At 37.0% G+C, this 20,212-nt stretch overlaps 3 protein-coding genes across 4 annotated transcripts; 2 read left to right on the top strand and 1 right to left on the bottom strand.

Moving 5' to 3' along the window:
- Positions 1–120: 120 nt before the first annotated feature.
- On the bottom strand, positions 121–3,529 carry LOC136279730 (uncharacterized protein C6orf163 homolog). Its single transcript, XM_066163737.1, has 4 exons — positions 3,399–3,529; positions 2,078–2,265; positions 1,449–1,721; positions 121–1,092 (listed from the first exon to the last, which is right to left on the bottom strand). Exons 1-4 carry the CDS (start codon positions 3,499–3,501, stop codon positions 742–744), a joined length of 915 nt encoding a protein of 304 aa, XP_066019834.1. The 5' UTR covers positions 3,502–3,529; the 3' UTR covers positions 121–741.
- A 70-nt stretch (positions 3,530–3,599) lies between these two features.
- LOC131799051 (exosome complex component CSL4-like) lies at positions 3,600–6,929 on the top strand. Its single transcript, XM_059116719.2, has 4 exons — positions 3,600–3,820; positions 4,737–4,811; positions 5,696–5,948; positions 6,457–6,929. The coding sequence occupies exons 1-4, from the start codon at positions 3,665–3,667 to the stop codon at positions 6,552–6,554; spliced, it is 582 nt and encodes a 193-aa protein (XP_058972702.2). The 5' UTR covers positions 3,600–3,664; the 3' UTR covers positions 6,555–6,929.
- A 131-nt stretch (positions 6,930–7,060) lies between these two features.
- Positions 7,061–15,909, top strand: LOC131798981 (cation channel sperm-associated auxiliary subunit beta-like). 2 transcript variants are annotated; one of them, XM_066163729.1, is made up of 6 exons: positions 7,061–7,736; positions 7,809–8,114; positions 8,649–8,893; positions 9,363–9,680; positions 10,142–10,279; positions 11,090–15,909. In XM_066163729.1, the coding sequence occupies exons 1-6, from the start codon at positions 7,469–7,471 to the stop codon at positions 13,349–13,351; spliced, it is 3,537 nt and encodes a 1,178-aa protein (XP_066019826.1). In that variant the 5' UTR covers positions 7,061–7,468; the 3' UTR covers positions 13,352–15,909. The 2 variants fall into 2 exon arrangements, with proteins under 2 accessions (XP_066019826.1, XP_058972626.2); XM_059116643.2 differs by having other exon boundaries at positions 7,061–8,114.
- Positions 15,910–20,212: the final 4,303 nt, after the last annotated feature.

The raw sequence follows: 20,212 nt of genomic DNA, 5'->3' as shown, positions 1-20,212 counted from the left end.
CTTCATATAGTGACAATTTGCATTCATAGCTGTCATTTCATTTGCCTCAACATTTTATTCTAAATTAAATTAACATTAGTCACCCAAGGAAGCTGTGGCTTTTACTACATAAAAATGTGCCCAACACCCTTTTAGGGTTATTCATATCCCAGGCCTCAACTCCAACACCCTTCGTGTGACTTTTGATTTGTGTCAGTTTTTGTTTATTTGTTTTTCTCTGGGGGGGCTGTTGCTCACTTTCAGCCATTCATTTTACTTATATGTAGGTGTGACCCTTACTCTCGGGTATTTACCTTATCCTGCATGCTCATGTCTATTATGTTCCACAAATGGTACAGCAACCCCATTTACTTCATGACAGACAGCCATACACTGGCGTTAAGAGAATTTGTCAGAAAGGCATACCAATATTTTTAATTAAATTCACCACAATCATTTTGGAAATTATTGAAAGCATAAGATATCATTTCTAAATACTAAATAATTTTACACAACAATTACAACAGAAATTGCTTTCAACAACTAAACAATACTTTTTTTCTGAAATACATTTACAGTCACAGTAATTGACAATAAATGTATCAAATAATTTAACTAACAGTATACATTCTTGACACAAAAATAATATAATACAAAGTTGAGAGATACACAACTTACAACTCAAATGATGTAGGCAAATACTTAAACAATTTATATATTTACACAAAATAGTATGAAGCATAACTCATTTTGATATCAAAATCAAGTTTCTTCAGAAATGTCTTTCAATGGGTCCAAAATTAAGAATTCTGCCTGTCCTTTATTGAAACCTTTTGTTGTGTCTATAAAGTTTTGAAAAGCAGTTGTTGTGTTCTTCAACTTTTCTTCCACTTTTCCTTTCATCTCTTTTATTCTTTCTGTTTCTTTTTCTGCTGCCAGTTTCAGCTGTATTTGTTCATCAATACGATCTTCTAACTTTTTTATTTCTTTCTCATGGATCTCCTTTTGTAGCAAAAGTTTGCTCTCCTCTTCCTTCTTACACTTTTCCTCCATTTCCTTCACTGCTTGTTTCTCCTCTTGTTTTAATCTCTCTTTAAGATTCTTCAAAGCTTGCTAAGGTGGAAAGCCAAAGAAAAGAAAATTACTGCATTGCTCTTCAGCTCATTTTGCAAAAAAGGGGGGGGGGGAGGAAAAACAACACTTAAAAGATGGAGAGGAGAATTGAATAACATCTTTGAATTCACAATCTAAAATACCAAGTTTACTAGGGAACTTGGAAAAATGCTGGGGGAAGAGGGGTGGAGGGAGAAAAGGAGGGAGGGGGGAACTGGGTAACCTTCAAAGGACCACTGTTGCAAATTTGTACCGGTAGTAGCATCCAATCCAGGAGGGATGGAAAATTCTTTGTCACTGAATGAAAGCCACATTATCTTAATACCCTTCAGATAAACAAGTGACAGTAACTCTACCTGTTTCTCTTTCTCTGCAGCCAGAATCAACTGTTTTCTTTTGTCCTCTTCTACTTGAGCCACCTTCTTTGCCTCATCAGTTGCCATAGCACGTTCTTCCTCTCTAGTCTTCTGTATAGCTTCAGCCTTTTCCAACAAAAACTCATCTCTAGCCTTTTTTAGTGCCTCTTCCAGTCTCTTTTGACCTTCATCTTTTTCCTGCTGAACTTGCTGAGCAGCCAGTTTTTTCATTAGAGCTTCAACTCTTTTTGACTCAGCTTTAACTGCCTTTTCCTATCGACAAAAAAAAAGTTGGTTGAATAGTAAACCATCATTAAATGCAAGTGAGTAAATACTTCATTCCACCCTTGGAGCTCATACAATGTAGTACCCTCATAGTAAATAACAGTCATTTATCTGAGTATTTGCCTTCCTGACCATCCATCCCTGCTCCTCTTCCTATCCACCATTCCTGCTTCTCCCTGCGCATCATATCTGCTCCCTCCTGCCAATAATTCTTGCTCCCCCTTCATGTTATCCCTTTTTATCCCCTACCCCCTTGCACCATTCTGCTTCCCCTCATCCTATCCCAGCTTCTCCATACAATCACACCTATTAATTAAATGCACCTCTTTGAAATTAACACCCACCTGAGCTTTCTTCGCTGCTGCCAAAGCTTTGTCCAGTTCCACTTCAGCAGCTTCTTTGGCTGACTTCAGAGCTCTTGCTTTCTCTTCTGAAGCTAAGCGCCATGCTCTTTGCTCTACTTCTGTCACATTCTGCTGCCTTTCTTTCTCGCACTCCTCAATGGTTTTTTGATAGAGTTCATTTCCAAGTACTACAATTAAACATAATTTATTTTATTAAAACTCATCCAATAAGCTTTAAGAATTGTTTCCAGAAACCTCCATCTCATGAAAACATCTCATTTTCTACAAACCATTTATGTAAACAATGTCAAACATTTTGATGGAGCATTCTTACAATTGTGGTGATGTGTATAATGAAACATGGTACAATGGTCTCTACAGAAAGTACTTGCTCATGAAACACCTAGTCAAATAGACAGCTACCACACAAAACCCATATATAAACTCTGCAGGACTGTCTTCAAATAAAAAATTCAGAAAAATTATAGTTGGAGAAAAACTGAACTAGGGGGAGTGAATATCTCATGTTTCCAAAATCTCCCTCCTCTCCGTTACACACCTTTGACCCATCTCCCATCCATCCTTTAGAAAATTGATGATAAACATATGTTTTCATTTTTGCAGTTTTCTCCTGCCAGGCCTTTATTTTCCCTATTCTCCTATGCCTCCACCCCCTGTCCTATCCATTCATTCATTCATTCAGGCCCTCCCTCAAAAACCATAAGGTCCACTCCAGCAGTGGCCTTACACACTGGCCTAACAGCTATTATGCTGAATTCCAGGTCAATAAATGCCGGACCAAGACCTAGCCAGGTCATTGTGCTGTGTTCTTGGGCAGACAATCAATGCTCACAGTACTTCTCTCCACCCAGGTATATGAATGAGTAGCTACAAATTGTGAGGGAAGCCTAATAACATGCTGGGTGAAGAGGTAACCTGTACTGGGCTAGCATCCCATCCAAGGGAAAATGCAAAAGTCCTAGACACTTTATTCCACAGAAAATGAAATAAGCTGCGAGTGGATGAGCCATTTGGCTATGGTGCCGACTTTATCTTTTTGCCAGTCAACAAAATTTTGCCCCCCGAAAAGGTAAGCCGCCAAATCATAGTTTTGAGGAGTAAAAACTCCCCTAATGCACGATCCACATTTCTTTAACTTAATAATTATACGAAGGACCCTGAGAACAGTTAACATTCGGCAAACTCCCTCTACCGTATCTTATCTACAATTTCAGCTGGTTCCGTTTACTTTGCAACAAATATTAAAATGCTGGCCCGATTCGTCTATTATATCAGCAGTTTTTCCAAAAAATAAACTTACCCAAGATATCCCTGTGAGTGGTATTTTGTATGACAGAAACTTTGGTTTCTTCGTGAGGCTTGGATAACACGGAGCGGTCATGAGTAGCCACATACGCCGCCATCTTGAGTCACGAAGTCAGATACTCTTTAGTTGTCCTGGTAACCGTCGTGAAGACTAGAAAGCAACTACAATCTAAACGGGCAGCGGTGTCATCAGAAACTCAAAATGGCGGACGAAACTCGTGTTTAGTTTTTCTCTAACTCGAGAAAGTGCATGAAGTAAGTATGGTGTCGGTTCATGAAAATATTGTGGTGATACCTGGGGAAAGATTAGGAAGTATTGAACAATATTCACCAGGAAATGGAACTTATATTCGCCATGGATATGTGTATGCTAGTCTTGCTGGTTACAAACAGTCGCAAAACCAGGAGAATGGAGAGGTTTGTGAGATTTTTTGATGCAATGTAAGCTTTGGATAACTGACTTTGATATTTTAGAAATGTAGCAAAAGCATACCGTGTAGACCCCTTTCATAATGACGGCATTTCTTTGAATGAAAATTGTATTGTCTTTGGACAAGTTGTCGATACCAGAAAGGCTAATTTATGTTGTGGTTTAATTTTATCCTTGGTTCAAATTTTATTTTCTTTTGTTTTTGGGTATTGTAATGTACGATAATGAGTTTGAAACAAAGGAAAATAAAATTTGAACGAAGGACAAAATTGAACCACAACATATGCATGATTATGAAAGAGTAGAAACAAGGTCCAACTTTTGTAGAAGGGGTCAGTATTTAGATTTTTTTTTCATGTACTCTGCAGGAACAACTAATAGAAAGTTTTTAAGTTATCAAAACTCAGGTAATGTACTAAGAGGTTTCCATTTGTAAAGCAACTAGATAAGAAAGCATACATGGCACCAGACACAGAACATTGATTGACTGACTGACTGACACTTTAATAGTCTGATCAATTGATTTATTGATTAACCCTCTACCCCGTAATATCAATATTCATATTCTCCATACTCTTTTCTATACATTTCCTTTGTTACTGACAAGAAGAATTCAGTTAACGATCAAAGCTTCCAAGGTTGGCAATCATTTTCTTTATTCTCATGATCTTAACGAATGATTCAGTAGTGTTAGTGTAGAGAAATTAAATGATAGTTACTCTTAGGGTTTTAAAATAAAAGGTTAGAAATTTGATCGACTGACTGACTAATCAAGAAACTGACTCATAACTGATCAGCTGATTTGCTATTTTGATAGACAGGTTGACTGACAGACAGTGCTGACAGACTTACTGATTTCATGTTTCCCAAATCAATCTAACATGCTTTGTAATATGGATCTAGAAACCTACCATACATATCATCAGAGAGGAGGAAAAGTATGTAGTGCCAGAAGTTGGTTCAGTTGTTACATGCAAGGTGGGAAAATTTCTGCATCATAAATTTTATTGACGACTATCAAAATTTTTGGCTCAGATATGGAAATTTTTACAGAGAGTCTTTTACTTGGATCATTTTACAACAGTTTAACTGGAGAGATGCAATTTCAGTTAAAAATGAACATAAAGTCAAAACTAAATGTATTTCAAACTTGATGGATTTATATTTTACTCTGTTTAAGAGGTGATTATTTTATAGAGCAAAATGGAATTCAGATAAAACTAGTTTTAATCATTTTTAATCGAACTGGTTTTAAACTGAACAATGTAAATTTGTGTGATAGCGTGAATGGTTAAAATGTTAAACACACTTACAATCTTATTAGAAAAGTTTATTTTCTTATGTGAGTGACCTTAATGAGTTGCATGGTAAAACTACATAATATTTCAGATGGGAAGAAGATTAAAGTTTGACTCAAGTATCCTTTGTATTCTTCATTTTGGCAGTTTACCAAGAAAAAAAGGTTCAAATTTTATCAATTAATTGTCTCATCAAAAGGTTATGGTTATGACCTTATCACAAGCAATTGTTAGAAATAACATAACCGAAAATTTCTTTTTCGTGGAGCATGTATCTGATTAATTTACCTTTTATACCCTAATGTTGGTATGCATATTCTCCATTCTGTTCTCTAGACATTTACCAAGGTGCTGATGAGGAGAATTTGTTGAACAATCAAGAGCTTATTTAGCTATTGCTCATTTCCTGTATTCTTCCTTTTATTCCTCTTTATTCTTGTTTGATTCAGAATGATATTATGAGGAGAAACTAGGTGCTAGTTACTTGAAGGGGTCAGAGGGTTAAGAAATAACTTGGAAGCAGGAGAACCTTTCAAATAAGGCTGTTAAATTTTTACCCTTTAGGTGATGAGCACAAACCCAAGGTTTTGCAAAGTAGCAATTCTTGGTGTAGAAACAACTTCTTTAAAAGAACCTTTCAAAGGAACAATCAGAAAAGAAGATGTCCGGGCAACTGAGAAGGATAAAGTTGAAATGTATAAGTCCTTCCGCCCTGGTGATATAGTACTGGCCAGAGTACTGACTCTTCATACACAAACGTATCTCCTTTCAACAGCTGAGAATGAACTTGGAGTCATTTTTGCCAAGAGTGAGGGTGGTAGGATAGACTTAATTTTTACATTCATGAAATTGTCAATTTGATAGCAGGAAGCCACTTTCTGAATTAATCTACTTTGATTGTTTCAAGTTCCATTCAAAATTTTAATTGTGTCATTGTTGAAAAATTGTTTTTGGTCTTAATCCTTTCCCCCAACCTATTTGGTGGGTAGGTGATTTTGCCAGTTTGAGATATTGATTTTTTTCAGCATTATTAGAGTAAATAATTATATGTAATGCATTACCCTTTGAAGAAGTTAGAAGTAACAGTAACATTTCTTTGAAACAACAATGTACAAAGATTTCCTTTAGGTGCTCTCTTCATGTGCCTTTGTTTTTGTACCAGATATCAAACTATAAAATTATTGTGCTATATGAACAAAGTTCTATACAGAAAGTACTGGCTCAGGATGTTAACAAAGTTTTCAAGTTTATTAGTAATAAGCAGATGTCAGGTTGGTCTTAATATCATAAGATTTTTATGCAAATTGAATTATTTGATTGTGTAGGTGCTGCAATGGTGCCAATCAGTTGGTGTGAGATGCAATGCCCCAAAACAAGAGCAAAGGAACACCGAAAGGTTGCCAAGGTTCAGCAAGCATCTTGATAAATAATTGAATAAACATTCAGCATCTTCCTCATCTATTGGATGGATCCTTAGGAACTGATTTTTCCATTTTTGTAGAGGGAGATAACATGGAAAATTTGTTTTCAAAAGCAAAAAACTGTTTTAAGGCTAAAAAAAAGGTCAGCAGGAAAAAGTAGCCTGGAAAACTTTCGATAGATAACAACAGAAAAAAATTGTTTAATTTTAAAAAATCCTAATTCTCCCTCCAAATAAAAGATAGTCAGTCCCCTATGCAACCACCTGGATTCACATGGGGACACATCTGAGAAGAACAGGAATTAACTCCTTAGTAATATAGTTGTGTACTACAGGCAAGCTATGCCTACAAGATATTAAAATGCTATAAAAATGTGATATTAGTGCTTTACAGAGTTATATCACTAATCAATGCAACAAATTTAAGGACCACTATTTTTTTAGTACTGTCAAATTAAGTGACAATCCCTTCTCCACCCATTCCTATTTTAGCATTTTGAATAAAAACACTAGCAGAACTTCAGCTGCAGTTAGTGTTATATAACTGTGCTTTTCTTCACCAGGGGCGTACGAATGTCACATTCCACTTCTTTCCATAATAATCGATATATATCCTTTAAACATTTCAGGGTGGTTCTAAAGCTAATTTTAACTAGGGTCTCCGTTTTCAGCAATCAATGGGCCTCGAGATTTTTGATAGGTGGTAAGTGTTTCTCCACTGATGAAAAAAATCAACGTTTATGTAAACTGTGTGACTAATAAGCTGTTGTAAGTCACGAAGGAAGAACCGCTAAAGTTTGAAAAGAAGCTTTTTGGCGCCAAATGGGTCACTGCGTCGCCGACCTACAGCCTTGATTTGGCGGGAAAATGTGAAGCGATGAATGAAGCGGTAAACTGCGTGGCACTTCGTAGGCAAAATGTCCGTCAATTCGAGTTTCTTTCTTTTAACACTTCATTTTGTGATAATATCGCTCCAGAAACTGCACAGCAATGCGTTTATCGACTTTGGTGAAAGGGGAATTGTGGAAGCCGTCGTATTTGCAGAATTCACATCTCAATTTAGAGAGCCGTATAATCTGCTTTATTTCAAGTCTGCATTTCTTGTGGTTCACTGTCAGTTGAGAAATCGCAGCAGCGATACTCAAAACTCGCGTAATGTGTTAGTCAATCAGTATTCCTCTCAAGGTATGACTCCAATTGTCACTATCATCACTTTAAGCTGGTCAAAATCTTACTTCTTCGACCAACTTGTCCAAGGCGAAGACTCTTACTGGACGATGAATATTTCAAAGCAAGAACTATCGGAGCATTACCATGAAGAAAGCCACGGGAGAATTCCGTGGCAGTTCAAAATAGAACTTGGGCAAGACCTCAATTTGTTTGAATCCTGGGGAACTCTTGTATTACCAGATTTTGACCCAATTCTTTCCGTCCAATTCGGAGACTATATGTCAGACCTGAACGCAATTCCAGCTGTGGAAGATGTCATTGTATGGCAGCATCCATGTACTCCGGGAGTCGCTGTTTTGGTTCCTGTGTTTGAGGTGAAAGAGTCTTTCACAGGTAATTGGAAGGGAAAATTAAATGTGACCTTTATTTTTGCTTTGAATACTCCAAAAAAAGTCTGAAACTAAGCTAAAATATGATTAAAAAGACACTGAAATGAGGAAAGAATTTTTATGTGAATGTCATAATGCAAAGTTAGAAACCCATGTTCCTGCTACTAAACGTTGACCGCCAACGTTTGAATTTCCCCTCTGTACTACTAATTTTCTGTAATGAGGAGTATAAATGTACTTCATACGAAAAGAAATTATATTCACATTTAAAGCACGAACAGCTGAAAAGCAGATGGCGAAAGTTCAACTTTTGTCTTTCGCATGGAAAACACGGTTCAGCGAAAAACTTCCACGTGGTCTTGAATAGCGAGAAAATTATATTTTCACTCTTTTAACTGTGCGTCTATATGTAGTGTATTCAGCTAAATCGAACGAAAAGTGGCAATCAAAATCAGCAATTAAATAATGGAATTCTACTTTACCCAATGAAAGTTTGACTAGATCTATAAATTACAGAGATCTTTCACTGTCTCTACAGGATGCTACATGGCTGTAACCCATGGAAGTTTCACATCAAACACCACACATTGGTATGATCTCCTTCACCGCTCATCTGGCAAACCAGATAACTACTCTATCTGCAAAGAAAGTTCGTTTACCAGTTGTGAAAAACTGTCAATTTTGGACTTAGCTGTGTTTAACAACCACATTTTGCTTGTAACCTCAAAAGGTGTGTTAAGGTCGGAATCGATCGATGAAGCCTCAGGACTTAACATAAGAAAGGTACGGTTGCCTTATCAAAGGCTCGTATTGACAGTATTAGAGGGTAGCTTAAGTCATAGAATGATTAGTGCTTTTTATATCAATTTTTATTCAACACTTTCAAATTTTTTGTTAAAGTGATTTAAAAATAAAAGTTGCTAAGGGGTGGGAATAACTTTCATGATACTACAAGGTAGGAAAAATTAATGATTTGGAAACGCGTTTCCAGCGAACGACGTACTTAACATTTGATTTCGCTTTTTTTCTGATCCTTAAGTAGGTCTAACGGAATAAAAAGTATCTATGTAATGAAGGGTAGATCAGGGGCTCTTTTCTGCCGCTTGACGTTACGCTATACGTCATGTTTAGACTACTATTTCTTTTCAAGATTTTGAGAGGGATGGTCTCAACTTTAATCTTTTGTAATAATCAACTATTACCAATAATTGAGTCAACTGTAAACTTTATGATACTTTCCTTAACTCTAAAGCTCAAGTTTCAAAGAGTACCCAATATACATCCGATAATCGAGCAAGCGTTCAAAGATGGGACAGTGGAACGTGACAGAATCAAGTTGCATCATACAGTTCACTGTGATAGACACGAGATATTGATCAAAGAGCACGCGGTACATTTGGTTTATACGCCGGCTAGCGGGGAATATTCTATTCTTCTAACAAGCAAACCTCCCTTTAATATATGGTCTCCTATAAAGCTTCCTGACCAAATGAAGTCTTTCACTGTGCTTGGTGTCGCTTGGGACATTCAAAGAACTACAGTGGTTTTGCTAGTGAAGGACCCTTTTAAGGTAAAGGCTTTGAGGGTCTGCAGGAGGGATATTCTGAAATTCTAAATTATAGCTTGCAATATCTGTAAATGTATTTGAATGTTTTTCAACAACAATTTATTGTTGTTGCTGGTTTTTTTTAAAATAATAAGTAGTGTAAGGAATGATATATTCAAAAACGTTATTTTTAACACGAAGTAATACCTGGTAAAAAGCACAAGCCCATTGAACATTTCGATTTAATTTAAAAAAAGTCACAAAGTCTGAAACGTCATTTAAAAAACCAGCTTTTAACTGTAAATCACAGGTCAAGATGACGGAAATGTGCAAAGAGGAATAATACTTGCTAATTTAAATTAGCTAACGGTCATATGATATGTTCTTATTTCACAGCCTCAACAATCCCTGTTATTACGAACTTTGTGATCGACAGGGTTCGATTGATTTTTCCAATGTGTATATCGTTTTCAATGTGTTCACAGGTACAATGTTTGGTCGCAGTACTTCATCTACAGACATTCCGACTTATGCAGCCCATTTTTCGATTCCCAAATCATGTCAAATTTAAAAGGATTAATATGCATGTTCACACTCATGTTATTTTCGTCTATGGATCCCAGGTAAGACATCAAAGTTTAAAAAAACACGAATCGGCCGTGGGAAGTAAAGAGGCATCTACTAATCTATAAAAATTCGTAATTTTTTGCGAGAGAGTACTCAGTATTTTCTTGGTAAATGTTATAGCTGCCATCATTGGCTTTTACGGCAGCGGAAGGCTGAGGAGAGAAAGACATGTGTACTTTTCCCCGCCCCTTCCCCCACCGTCCACTCCAAACCCAAATCAAACATGACAGGTCGAATAAACGATCGCGAGCTTGCAACGTTAACTCGCCCTAATAAGACACCTGCACTGCAGGCTAGGCAGCCTGAGCCTTTGTTTTAAATTGGAAGTATAAGATGATAGGTCGCTGCTGTAGCAGATGGAGAAAAAAATTAATCTAATAACTTTTGTCATTCTTATGTTCATCTTTCGGTAACAGGGTTATGTTATAGCTTTAATGATGGGCCTATATGTAGAGGGGTTATAGAAGAAAGGTCTAAGTTGGAATGATCTTGCTATCATACCAACAAAAAGCTTATTTCTTACCCTTTCCCTTAAATTTAAACTTATCAAGGCCAATATTAAGCTCATGTAATGTAACATAATATTGCAATTTTTTGTATAATTGTTATGCAAATAAGAATAAGAATTTTAAAAAAATGTAATATAGGGTCATTCAAATTTAACTGATTTAATGACCCATTTATGGGCCAAGGTAAATGAGAAGCTTAGAAAGCTCTCTTGCGACTCGTTTCATTGTACCTCTGTTGTGTGATCAGAAATTTATTTCATAAAAAACGATTTATGAACTTAGTTTGGGATCCTTTAGGTGTGGTTATCTCTAGACGGAGGAAACTCGTTTAATAAGATGCTGGATACACAGCTCCGAGGTGATTCTGTATCGTCAATTTTTACCAATGCCCTGGGAGATGCATTTGCATTGGTTACAAGTCTTGGTGCTGTGTACAGTGGCTGGTCAGGTATTCCGCGAGTCAGTCGCATTGAGCCACCTGCATCCTTTACCGAGTGCTCCCTTAAGCTGCCTTATTTTCAGCATGATAAGTTGGTCAACATAATTTGCGTGCAGAACGTATCAAGTGAGCTGAAATTCAGTACTTACAGTATTGATCTAGCTTCACAAATCAAAGCAGACATGATTTTCCTTCACAGGCCTCTTCTTGTTCATTTTGTATCTGAAAGAAAAGTGGAATTTTTAGCCTTTTGCGGAGATGCCTTTTTCTCAGATCAGATTGGTTGTTCTGACTCGTTTCAGCAATCTGATGTTGGACGCGTAGTGCGAACAAAAAATGGGGGCTCAGCATTGATAACTGAGGTGTACGACAGCAAACTCACGAGCGAGTTTAGTGCGCTTGCCACTGCTCTTGTTATTAAACCATTCGGTCTTGTTGACAGATCAGACTCTCCAGCACTCCATTACACTCTTCAATTAAACATTACAGGTTCACATGCTGAATTGCACCTGCAGAACTCAGGAAACGATTCGGGCTGGCAAGGGGCAGACATCGGTAAGACGGTTCTTCTGTTCAATGGGATAAGTCTGATTCTGACGGCGTGCAAAAGTCTTTCATCCGCTACTGGAAGGTTACCAATGTCATGGGATGATACTGGAATTTACACTGAATTTTTTGAAGAAGGAATGTGGTACCTCATGGATTTTCGTCCTTTTAATGGCTTTCGTCCGCTAAGCACTCCAGTTCTTCAAGTGCGCCAAACGGGTCTTAATCATGCCATAGCAGAGCTGTTAAATAATGATCAGTTCTCATTTTCAAGTGATTTTGTCGGGCATGTCTTAAAATATGACCACAAGTGGGGCTTGATTACCTCTGTCAGTGATGCCTCAGTCGATATCAAGAGCCCGGGTGACTTGGAGCCGGGTAACTATACCAATAACTGGGGTGTTTACAAAGCACAAGTCAGTAATAATTCGTACATCCCTTATATTCCAAAGCCTCAATTTCATGGTTGGTGGTTGGCAGAAGACGAGTGTCGACATTTCCTTTTCGAAGAGCCGCCCAGTAAGATAGAACTCTACCATTTGGACTCTGGCGAAAGTCTTAACTTTACCCTCCGCGTAATATTCAAAGGAGAAGTATATAAAAATCCCACGAAACCTTTAGTGAGGCTGTTTATTGGAAAACCTTCCCTGTTTTATGTGAAGTCATCTTATCGATACCAAAACATGAATCACACTCTCCAAGTCACTTTGACAAAAAGACCTTTAATCGTTGGAATATCGTCAGTCTCTGTTAGATTAGAACAAACTGTTTCTCTGATATGCAAGGAGGCATCTTATACCGTACACGGGGGCTGTCCACCGGATAAAAAGCTACGTTTCTTGTATCCTACATCATTTTCTCTTGATGCATTTTTAGATTCGGAAATAACTGATTCCAAAGGCATAGTGAGGAACATAAAAGTACCTTTCAACTACAGAACTCCTTCTTCACGAGGCAAAGCAATACCAATGTCGGAAAATACTTACAACGTGGACCCACAAAAACCACTTTACAAAACCACGTATGCTATCACTAGAAACACACTTCGATATAAACAATGTAGAGGAAAAAAAATTCGCTCTGATTGTGGATGTTCGAGGCAAATGAGAGGGTCTTCTCTTGTTGAGCATTCGGACTGCATCGATACTGTCTACCGCGTTATGTTCAGTGAAAAATTAATTCTACGCTTTGTGGTGTTAGAAGAGCATAAGGAAGAAGAACCTCTACGTTTCCCATTTTATCTTGAAGAACTGAATCAAAGGAAAGATTTCATAGTACTTTCCCCGAGTGATCTCACTTTTGTTGGAATATCACCGCCAGTGTTAGAACAGAGTCTTAACAGTTCGATACAGTTTGAAGGCTCGGGCTTGTATCATTTTCGTGCTCGAGTTGTACAAGAGAATTACACTTTCGGTATCTTGACAGATGAATTTGTGGTTTTTGTCGTCGATACTCCTTTGCCTTTTCCTGTGAATGACGTTGTAAGAGCCTGCACGGGAATGGGATTTGCAAGTTTGTTATTTATTGTTTATATGAAACACTTTCATGGGAAGAAGAAGATGAAGAATGATTAGTATCAGAGTTCCCTGCTCCTGAGCTTGAGCTGTCAGAGCAAATGGTATAAATAGAAGACTAGTAGAACGCTCTTTGTTTTTGAGAAAGCATGATTCCTAATGATGAGACCGGTTATTCATTTGTGCGTCCTTTCTCGAGATTTTCCAGTGCAAACTTTTCCAGAGACCCAAGCACGGGTGGACGTAATTTTATATACCGTTACTGAGAAGGAAACGTTACAAAAAGACAGGGTATGACGATAACTGTCCCCTCATCGCACCCAACAAGCTGCCGGGGTCTGTAAAACGATGATTTGGTTGCGCTAATGTGGCTTACTCTCAACATTGAAAAGGTTCCCAATAAGGCTGACTTAAAAATCATTATCCGCCATTAATTCCACAATTATCACTGTTTTTCTTTGCAAAGAGTCTCTGAAAAAGAAACTAACTTTCCTGAAAGATCAGCACTTCCTCTGTAAATCAAATTTTATTTTAGGTTTCAAGTGTAACACTGATTCTTTCTGATTGAACATTTCAATTGCAATTGAAATGATCTCCGATTATCGCAGAGCATGTGCAATTCTTGCATTGGCATCAATTAACACCATTTTTTCTCTCTCTCTCTCTCTCCCTCTCTTTCTCTCTCTCTTTTCACTCTCAACTATGATGCCTTACTCAGTATATCCACCGTCAAAATCTTGGAAGCACAAGAAGGATTTACTTCCATAAAAATCAGTAAAACGGGCCCAGTCTTAGCATTTGTGTTTTTCACTACTGAATATACACAGGCGTTCTTATTATTGTCTCTGTAAGGTACAAGTAATCATACTCGGTTTGATTTAACAAGCTAACCTGACTTAACCTTGCCGCTTAATAACGTTAAGAAGTCTGAACAGACCTCCCAAACAATTAATTTCAGTTGTAAAGTGCTGAAATATGTAATATGCCCAAAAACATGGAAAATTCCTTAGGTTACTTATTTGAAACGCACTTGCAGATACTGGAAGTTTTCTGATGATATTTTTACCACCAAAGCAAGTGGATGTTTACTTTTATCGTTCAAGGTTTCTTAATTCACACATTTGTTTATTTCCCAAAGGATCCAATATTTGCATGCAATTAAAATACTTTGACTTGTCGCACTAGTTGAAATTGTAAACTGCCAATTTATTGCTCTTAAAGCATCACTCGATTTATTGTTTTACCTGGCAGAAGCTCAGATCAGAAAAGCTTGCCTGTTAAAAACCTGGTGAACACGCTTTATTAGGAAGATAATTTCTCACTTATTTTTTAAAATAACGCAGTCAATCGACTATACATCGTAAGATAACTCTCACTGATGTAAGATCTTTTTAAAACTGAGTAATGACCGCATCCAAGCAAGGTGACAGCTATAATAACCATAAATAAGTGAGAAAAATTCTTTAACCCTTTCAAAGTAAATGTGTTTGTAATCTGTTCATCTGAATGATTAATGAAAGTACAAGAACATGTACGATAATAAGAAAGTGAAGTAATCTTAGGATAATAAGCTTTGTACATTTTATGTAAAAAAACACCTTTATTCTCTTTGTGTACCGAAGCTAATTGTCTTGTGTACAAAATTCAATAGCTGAGGTATGTTAGCGGCTGCTAAACAAATAATTCCTTAGCCAATAATCATCTGAACGCAAACGTTTTGACTGACTACGTCTGATTTGTTATGATTACCTCCTGCAAGAGTGACAGTAATATAACAAGTGACTATTCATTCGGTATTTTAAGTGTCAGGGTAGCTAAAGTCTGCGGCTAACTCAGTATGGAACAAAAAACGTTTGGCCGTGTGTCTGCAAAACAATCGCTGTTGACAAAAAGGGTGGATTTGTCATTCGGTATTACTAAGAAGGAAAGCGAGAAGAAATCCATATTATTAAGAGGTGGTGAGAGTGATACGAGGCAAGTTTGGAACGAGACTATAGGAAGACTTCGCAGAACCAGCGCCCCGGCAGAGTTGCCACCAATAAAAGATGCACTACCAAAGTTGACTGTGAAAGCAAGGGCACGCACACTTTCATTACGAGGAGGAGAAAAGAGCAGTGAAATGCATGCAAAGCAGTGGAACACAAGTTACACAAAAAACAACAAAATCTGCGAAAACCAATCTAATGTTCGTGCTCTTGTCAGTGCTAAAATAGATGACACACAAAAAAGACCTTTATCTGCCCTGACAAGCAGCAACAATTCTGTTACAACATGCTGTTTGGGAATAAAGGATGATAATAGTATCTTAGATTCCAGAAAACTTGTTGGCCGCAAATGTTTGACCCAAGAAGCGTTGATATGCCATGAACTAGGACTCGCAGAGATGGATGAGGACTCCGCTGATAAGAAAAAGGACATGATTGTTCGTTGGTTGAACTCAGAAGCATTGAGTAGTAGTAATTGGGAAGGACTGGAAAAGCTTCGTTCTTTCCCTCAGCTTTGATAGACAAACATCAGATCAGAAATTTAAGAGTGTGACGTTGGTGGAATTATTAAGTGTTGATGCGTTTTTCAGGGTTGCCCAATGTTTTTTAATTACCTAGTGTTAAACTATTGAAATTCACATATTATAACCCTGTCGAGTTTGTTTGTTTATGATGTAACAATAAAGAATTTGAAAAGGCTTCGATTACGTAACATTTCTTTTGAAACTTAAAGTCCGTCTTGGAGAACTCACATATAGTAGCCTTAAAACTGTTTACCTTCTTAATAACCAAAAGATGCTTTACGGAGAGCTTTTTCTTGTGATCTCTGCTCTAAGTGCGAAGTAGTGGAATTTGCCGTTATGAGCTCAATTCAGCAATAGAAGAAGCATTGACCTTTGAACTTATGTAATGAGGACCATAAATTAAATGGGGAGGTTGAATGTGCATAGTATCTTTCTTAGCGAGGTTCTTTCCGGCGCCTTATCTAGATTTGACCGAATTGAGGCATCCCCCCTCCCCGTAACCGATTGTCAAGCTGACCAACAAAACTCCTTGGTATCATCAATGTGATATCAGAGGACATCATCCGAGTGATATTCCTCAATTTCAAACCTTATGCTCACAACGATAAGTGTTCGCTTCAAATTCAATTTAAGAGAAAACGTTCAAAAGGAAGGGACTTGACATGTGTTTGTGCATGAAATCGTACCAGAAAACACTGAAAAGTGAACATCCCATAAGTTTCAAAAACTATTTGAAGGATAAAAAACTCAACGGCCTCCATTTGGCGCGAAAATATGCTTGTTTGTTTACACTTTAAGGACGTGTTTACTCAATTAGGGAGTTGGACGCACGTTCGCCACCAATATTCAAGCAAACTACTACTTGAAACCTGTCATGTTCATTATCTGGTTGGCGCTTCTCATGGTCGTGAAAATAGAATTATTCTTTGATGTGATTTTTCAGTTTCAGTTTTCGCAGCCGCTAGCTTGGAAAGTGAGGCAAGTGCTATTTCTAATCGAAGTTTCTCTACTAACCAAACCTCTATTACTTTCGAAAAATAAAACTAATAACAACTTTTTTTCAAAGGACGTTCAACTGTGGGTTCTTTTGTCTTCCGGAGTTGAGTAGTGACATGGACTTTGAAAAATTCACGCACTTAACTCTCTGAAAGTTCCAATTTACTAATTTTCGAATAAAGTTTAACGTTAGTTGCGGTTACACTCGCCCTCTGCCCGAGGTAACCCTGTGGGTAATTGCCTTGGGTTGGGATCGGTTTGGTTTCCGGTCAAGTTTAATCTTCCGGTTACATTGCAAATAATTACCCGAGCTCAACTTTTGACCTGGCGATGTTTGGCGGGAAATTTAATTCATCCTGGAGATCGCAAACCGCGAAACGTATGGTTTGCTTGCGGTCGTTGTTCTGCTTCTTATACGGCAATACCCGGTTGATTTAGCGATCCAAAACTTCGTGTTAAGAAGAATGCGGAGAAGGCGTCTGCGATTACGATTTTCACAATCTCTTCAGATGCTGTATGCTCTTTCATTATGCCGACAAATTTAATTTGACCTATCACTCGTCGATAAAACGAATAATCCCTGGTGTTATAACATTCTGTAGGTGTCACGTATCTCATTTCTTTCGTTGTTATCATTATTTATTTATTACAATTTAATGGAAATCAACAAAATAAAATAATTACCTACCTATAACAAAGGAAATGCCATAAGGATGGTCTGTAAAAGAGTCCAAGACCCCATCCTCAGACAGACCACCTCACGAAATATATAGTTTAAAAATATAATTTATACAATTAATTAAAATCTGATATAAAAATTCTAAAATATATGCATATGAGTTTTTGGTAATTCGACCAGTTTAGTTGGTATTCATTAAGAAGTTCCTCAAGCCACGCTTAAAACTTGAAATGCTAGACAACGATCTAATTGAAAATGGGAGTGAATTCGACATCATCATCAATAAGAGTTAAAAAGACTAAACTTAAAAGTGTTTGCACGGGCATAAGTCTTCTTTAAAGTAAGTCCATCTTTCTCTCTCAAAGGGTGCCTAGCAGTATCAGAGTAAAGTTGTAAAGCTGAAGAGATGTCAGTGTCAACATAGCCATTCAAAACTTTATAAAAAAATAACGCATTGAAAAGAAATCGTCTATGGTCCAAGGACAGAAATTAAGCCTAGAGTTGCGAGTATCATTGTCATCTTCACTTTCTAAAATAGACTTCGTAGCTCGACGTTGCACTCAATTTATTTTGTTCCTTAATTTTGCCACTGAAATTTTTTAAAATAAAGCGTGGATATCGATAGTCAACGCTGAAAAATATCTATTCCGCACAAAAAACATAAAATCCCCCCAAAAAATTAATTTCCCATTTTATTTTCCCATTCCTCATTCTCCATTCTCCATTCCCCATTCCCGCTTTCAGTAACATCCTTATGAATATTATTATTACTAACAAGGACACGAATTATAAAAATTCGAGAGAGTGATTTTTATTTAAATAATATGTCGGCTGGAATGGTGTAGTTTTAATGTTTTTATTTTATTTTATTTTATTTTATTTCATTATATAGAGACATTACGGGTCTAGTTATTTTATTTGTTGATAGGTCACTCGCTCTTTTTTATTTATACGCAGCATTTTATCCTTTAATTTTTTTTAAGGTCAAAATTTTAAGGAATTAAAACAAAGATGTCATCTTTCAGTTTTTTTTAATTATATTGTGTCAAAAATGTCTTTTATTTAGAGGTAGGATTTGAATTTTAATAAAAATTATCATTGTTATTTTAATTTAAAAAAATTATCATTATCTTTATTAATATTATAATCGTTAATGTTCTTATTCGTATTGTCTGAAGTTTGATACTTCGGCGAGTCATCAGGCGAGCCATTTCGATTGGCATTGGAACGCTTATTTGTGCGATGACCTTTTTTCCGGTTTGCGCTCAGGAACTCGGCACAAATTGAAACCGCAAATTTGATTCTTTTATTTTCTTGACGTTGTCTTCATTCATTAATTCCTGATGTTCCACTCCGCATTGTCACACCCCTACGTGGCTCAAACATTAACTTCCCTCTTCATCATTTCATTACTGGTTGATATTTTGTGAGATTTAAACGCACACTTTAAGAAAGCTAGCAATATCTCATTTTTGAAGAGAAGCATTAGAGTTTAAGGCTGAACAGCATAGTATAAAGTGAAGGTAAAGAAAATAAAAATTAAATAAAAACTATAAATAGATCAAAGTAAAACTAGGGAAACTTATTTGATTACTTTCAGCGAAAAGGTCAATTGAAGAATTTTTCTGTTGTTTGCGGTTTCTTTCTTTTCTTAAGAAACGATAGAACTCGTATCACTATGACCACAGTCTGAGAGGTCGGGAAAACGGTAAGCTTGTTACACTTTGGTTACATAGGTAAGAAACCAGGAGTTAGACGCTCCTTCAACTAGATGATATCATGGACTAAAAATTCTCCTCACCCTGTGCCAAGAAACTGACTCATTTTAAGCAACTAAGTTTATAGCTACTCACTCAAATTAGATGTTTGTCCTTAGCAGGGAAGGCCCTTGGGATACTATCTATTTATACTCTTGGTTGAAAGGTTATAATAATATTTATCTACTTCGCTTGTTTGGATTGGCCGGAGGGGATACTCAGAGTCATTTTGTCTGGATCTACAAGAATGTTATCTTAAAGTAGGCTAACCCGTATTGTTAAAAATACCCCTGAAGGGTTATTCTTTACTGCAGAAGGAACATTTAGTCCCGTACTGCAAAGTTTACTCATTCCGCTGACTTAGCCAGCCCTTAGGAAATTCCCAGAGCTCCTTCAGCTAAATTTGCAAAATCTTTATCCTCGGGTTCAAAAAAAAATCGCACTTAAGAAGTCTGAAAGCTTATTTAAAGCTTTTCAGATCGGATGGAGAGTCCCGGATTTACAGGTCACGTGATTTTGTCGATAAATAATTCAAAGTAAAGAATGTTCGCCAAGTGATGTTCAGATATTAAATTGTTTGAATTTGACCTCAGCCCACAACTGAATCACTCTACCAGACTTTTCTCGGAGGAGAAGCCGAACCACAACTAAGCTGAATAAACCAGTTAATTAGTTCGGCCTTTCGAGAAAAGAAGTTTGGAACACTTTCTCCCCAGACCGTGCTAAAACCAACATTCAAACTGAGCGTAATCTTTTCATTTAAACGTTGTAAAAATCTGTGTTTGTTTATTATTTTTTGGTGATTGAGAATGAGAATTTAACCACCTATTTATAGAGAATAGTGATAGTCAGAGTGTTCTCTTTTATATTCACAAATGCAATATCCCATTTCAGTGGCGGTTTTGTGCCTGAGCAACTTTTTAAAATGTCGGTCAAAAGTCACTATGTATTGCGCAAGAACAACCTTGATAATTGCGTAT

Source organism: Pocillopora verrucosa, chromosome 1, assembly GCF_036669915.1.
Source record: "Pocillopora verrucosa isolate sample1 chromosome 1, ASM3666991v2, whole genome shotgun sequence".
NCBI classification, from domain to species: Eukaryota; Metazoa; Cnidaria; class Anthozoa; order Scleractinia; family Pocilloporidae; genus Pocillopora; species Pocillopora verrucosa.
The sequence above is the reverse complement of the archived record's forward strand: the minus strand, read 5'-3'. Positions and strand labels throughout refer to the sequence as shown.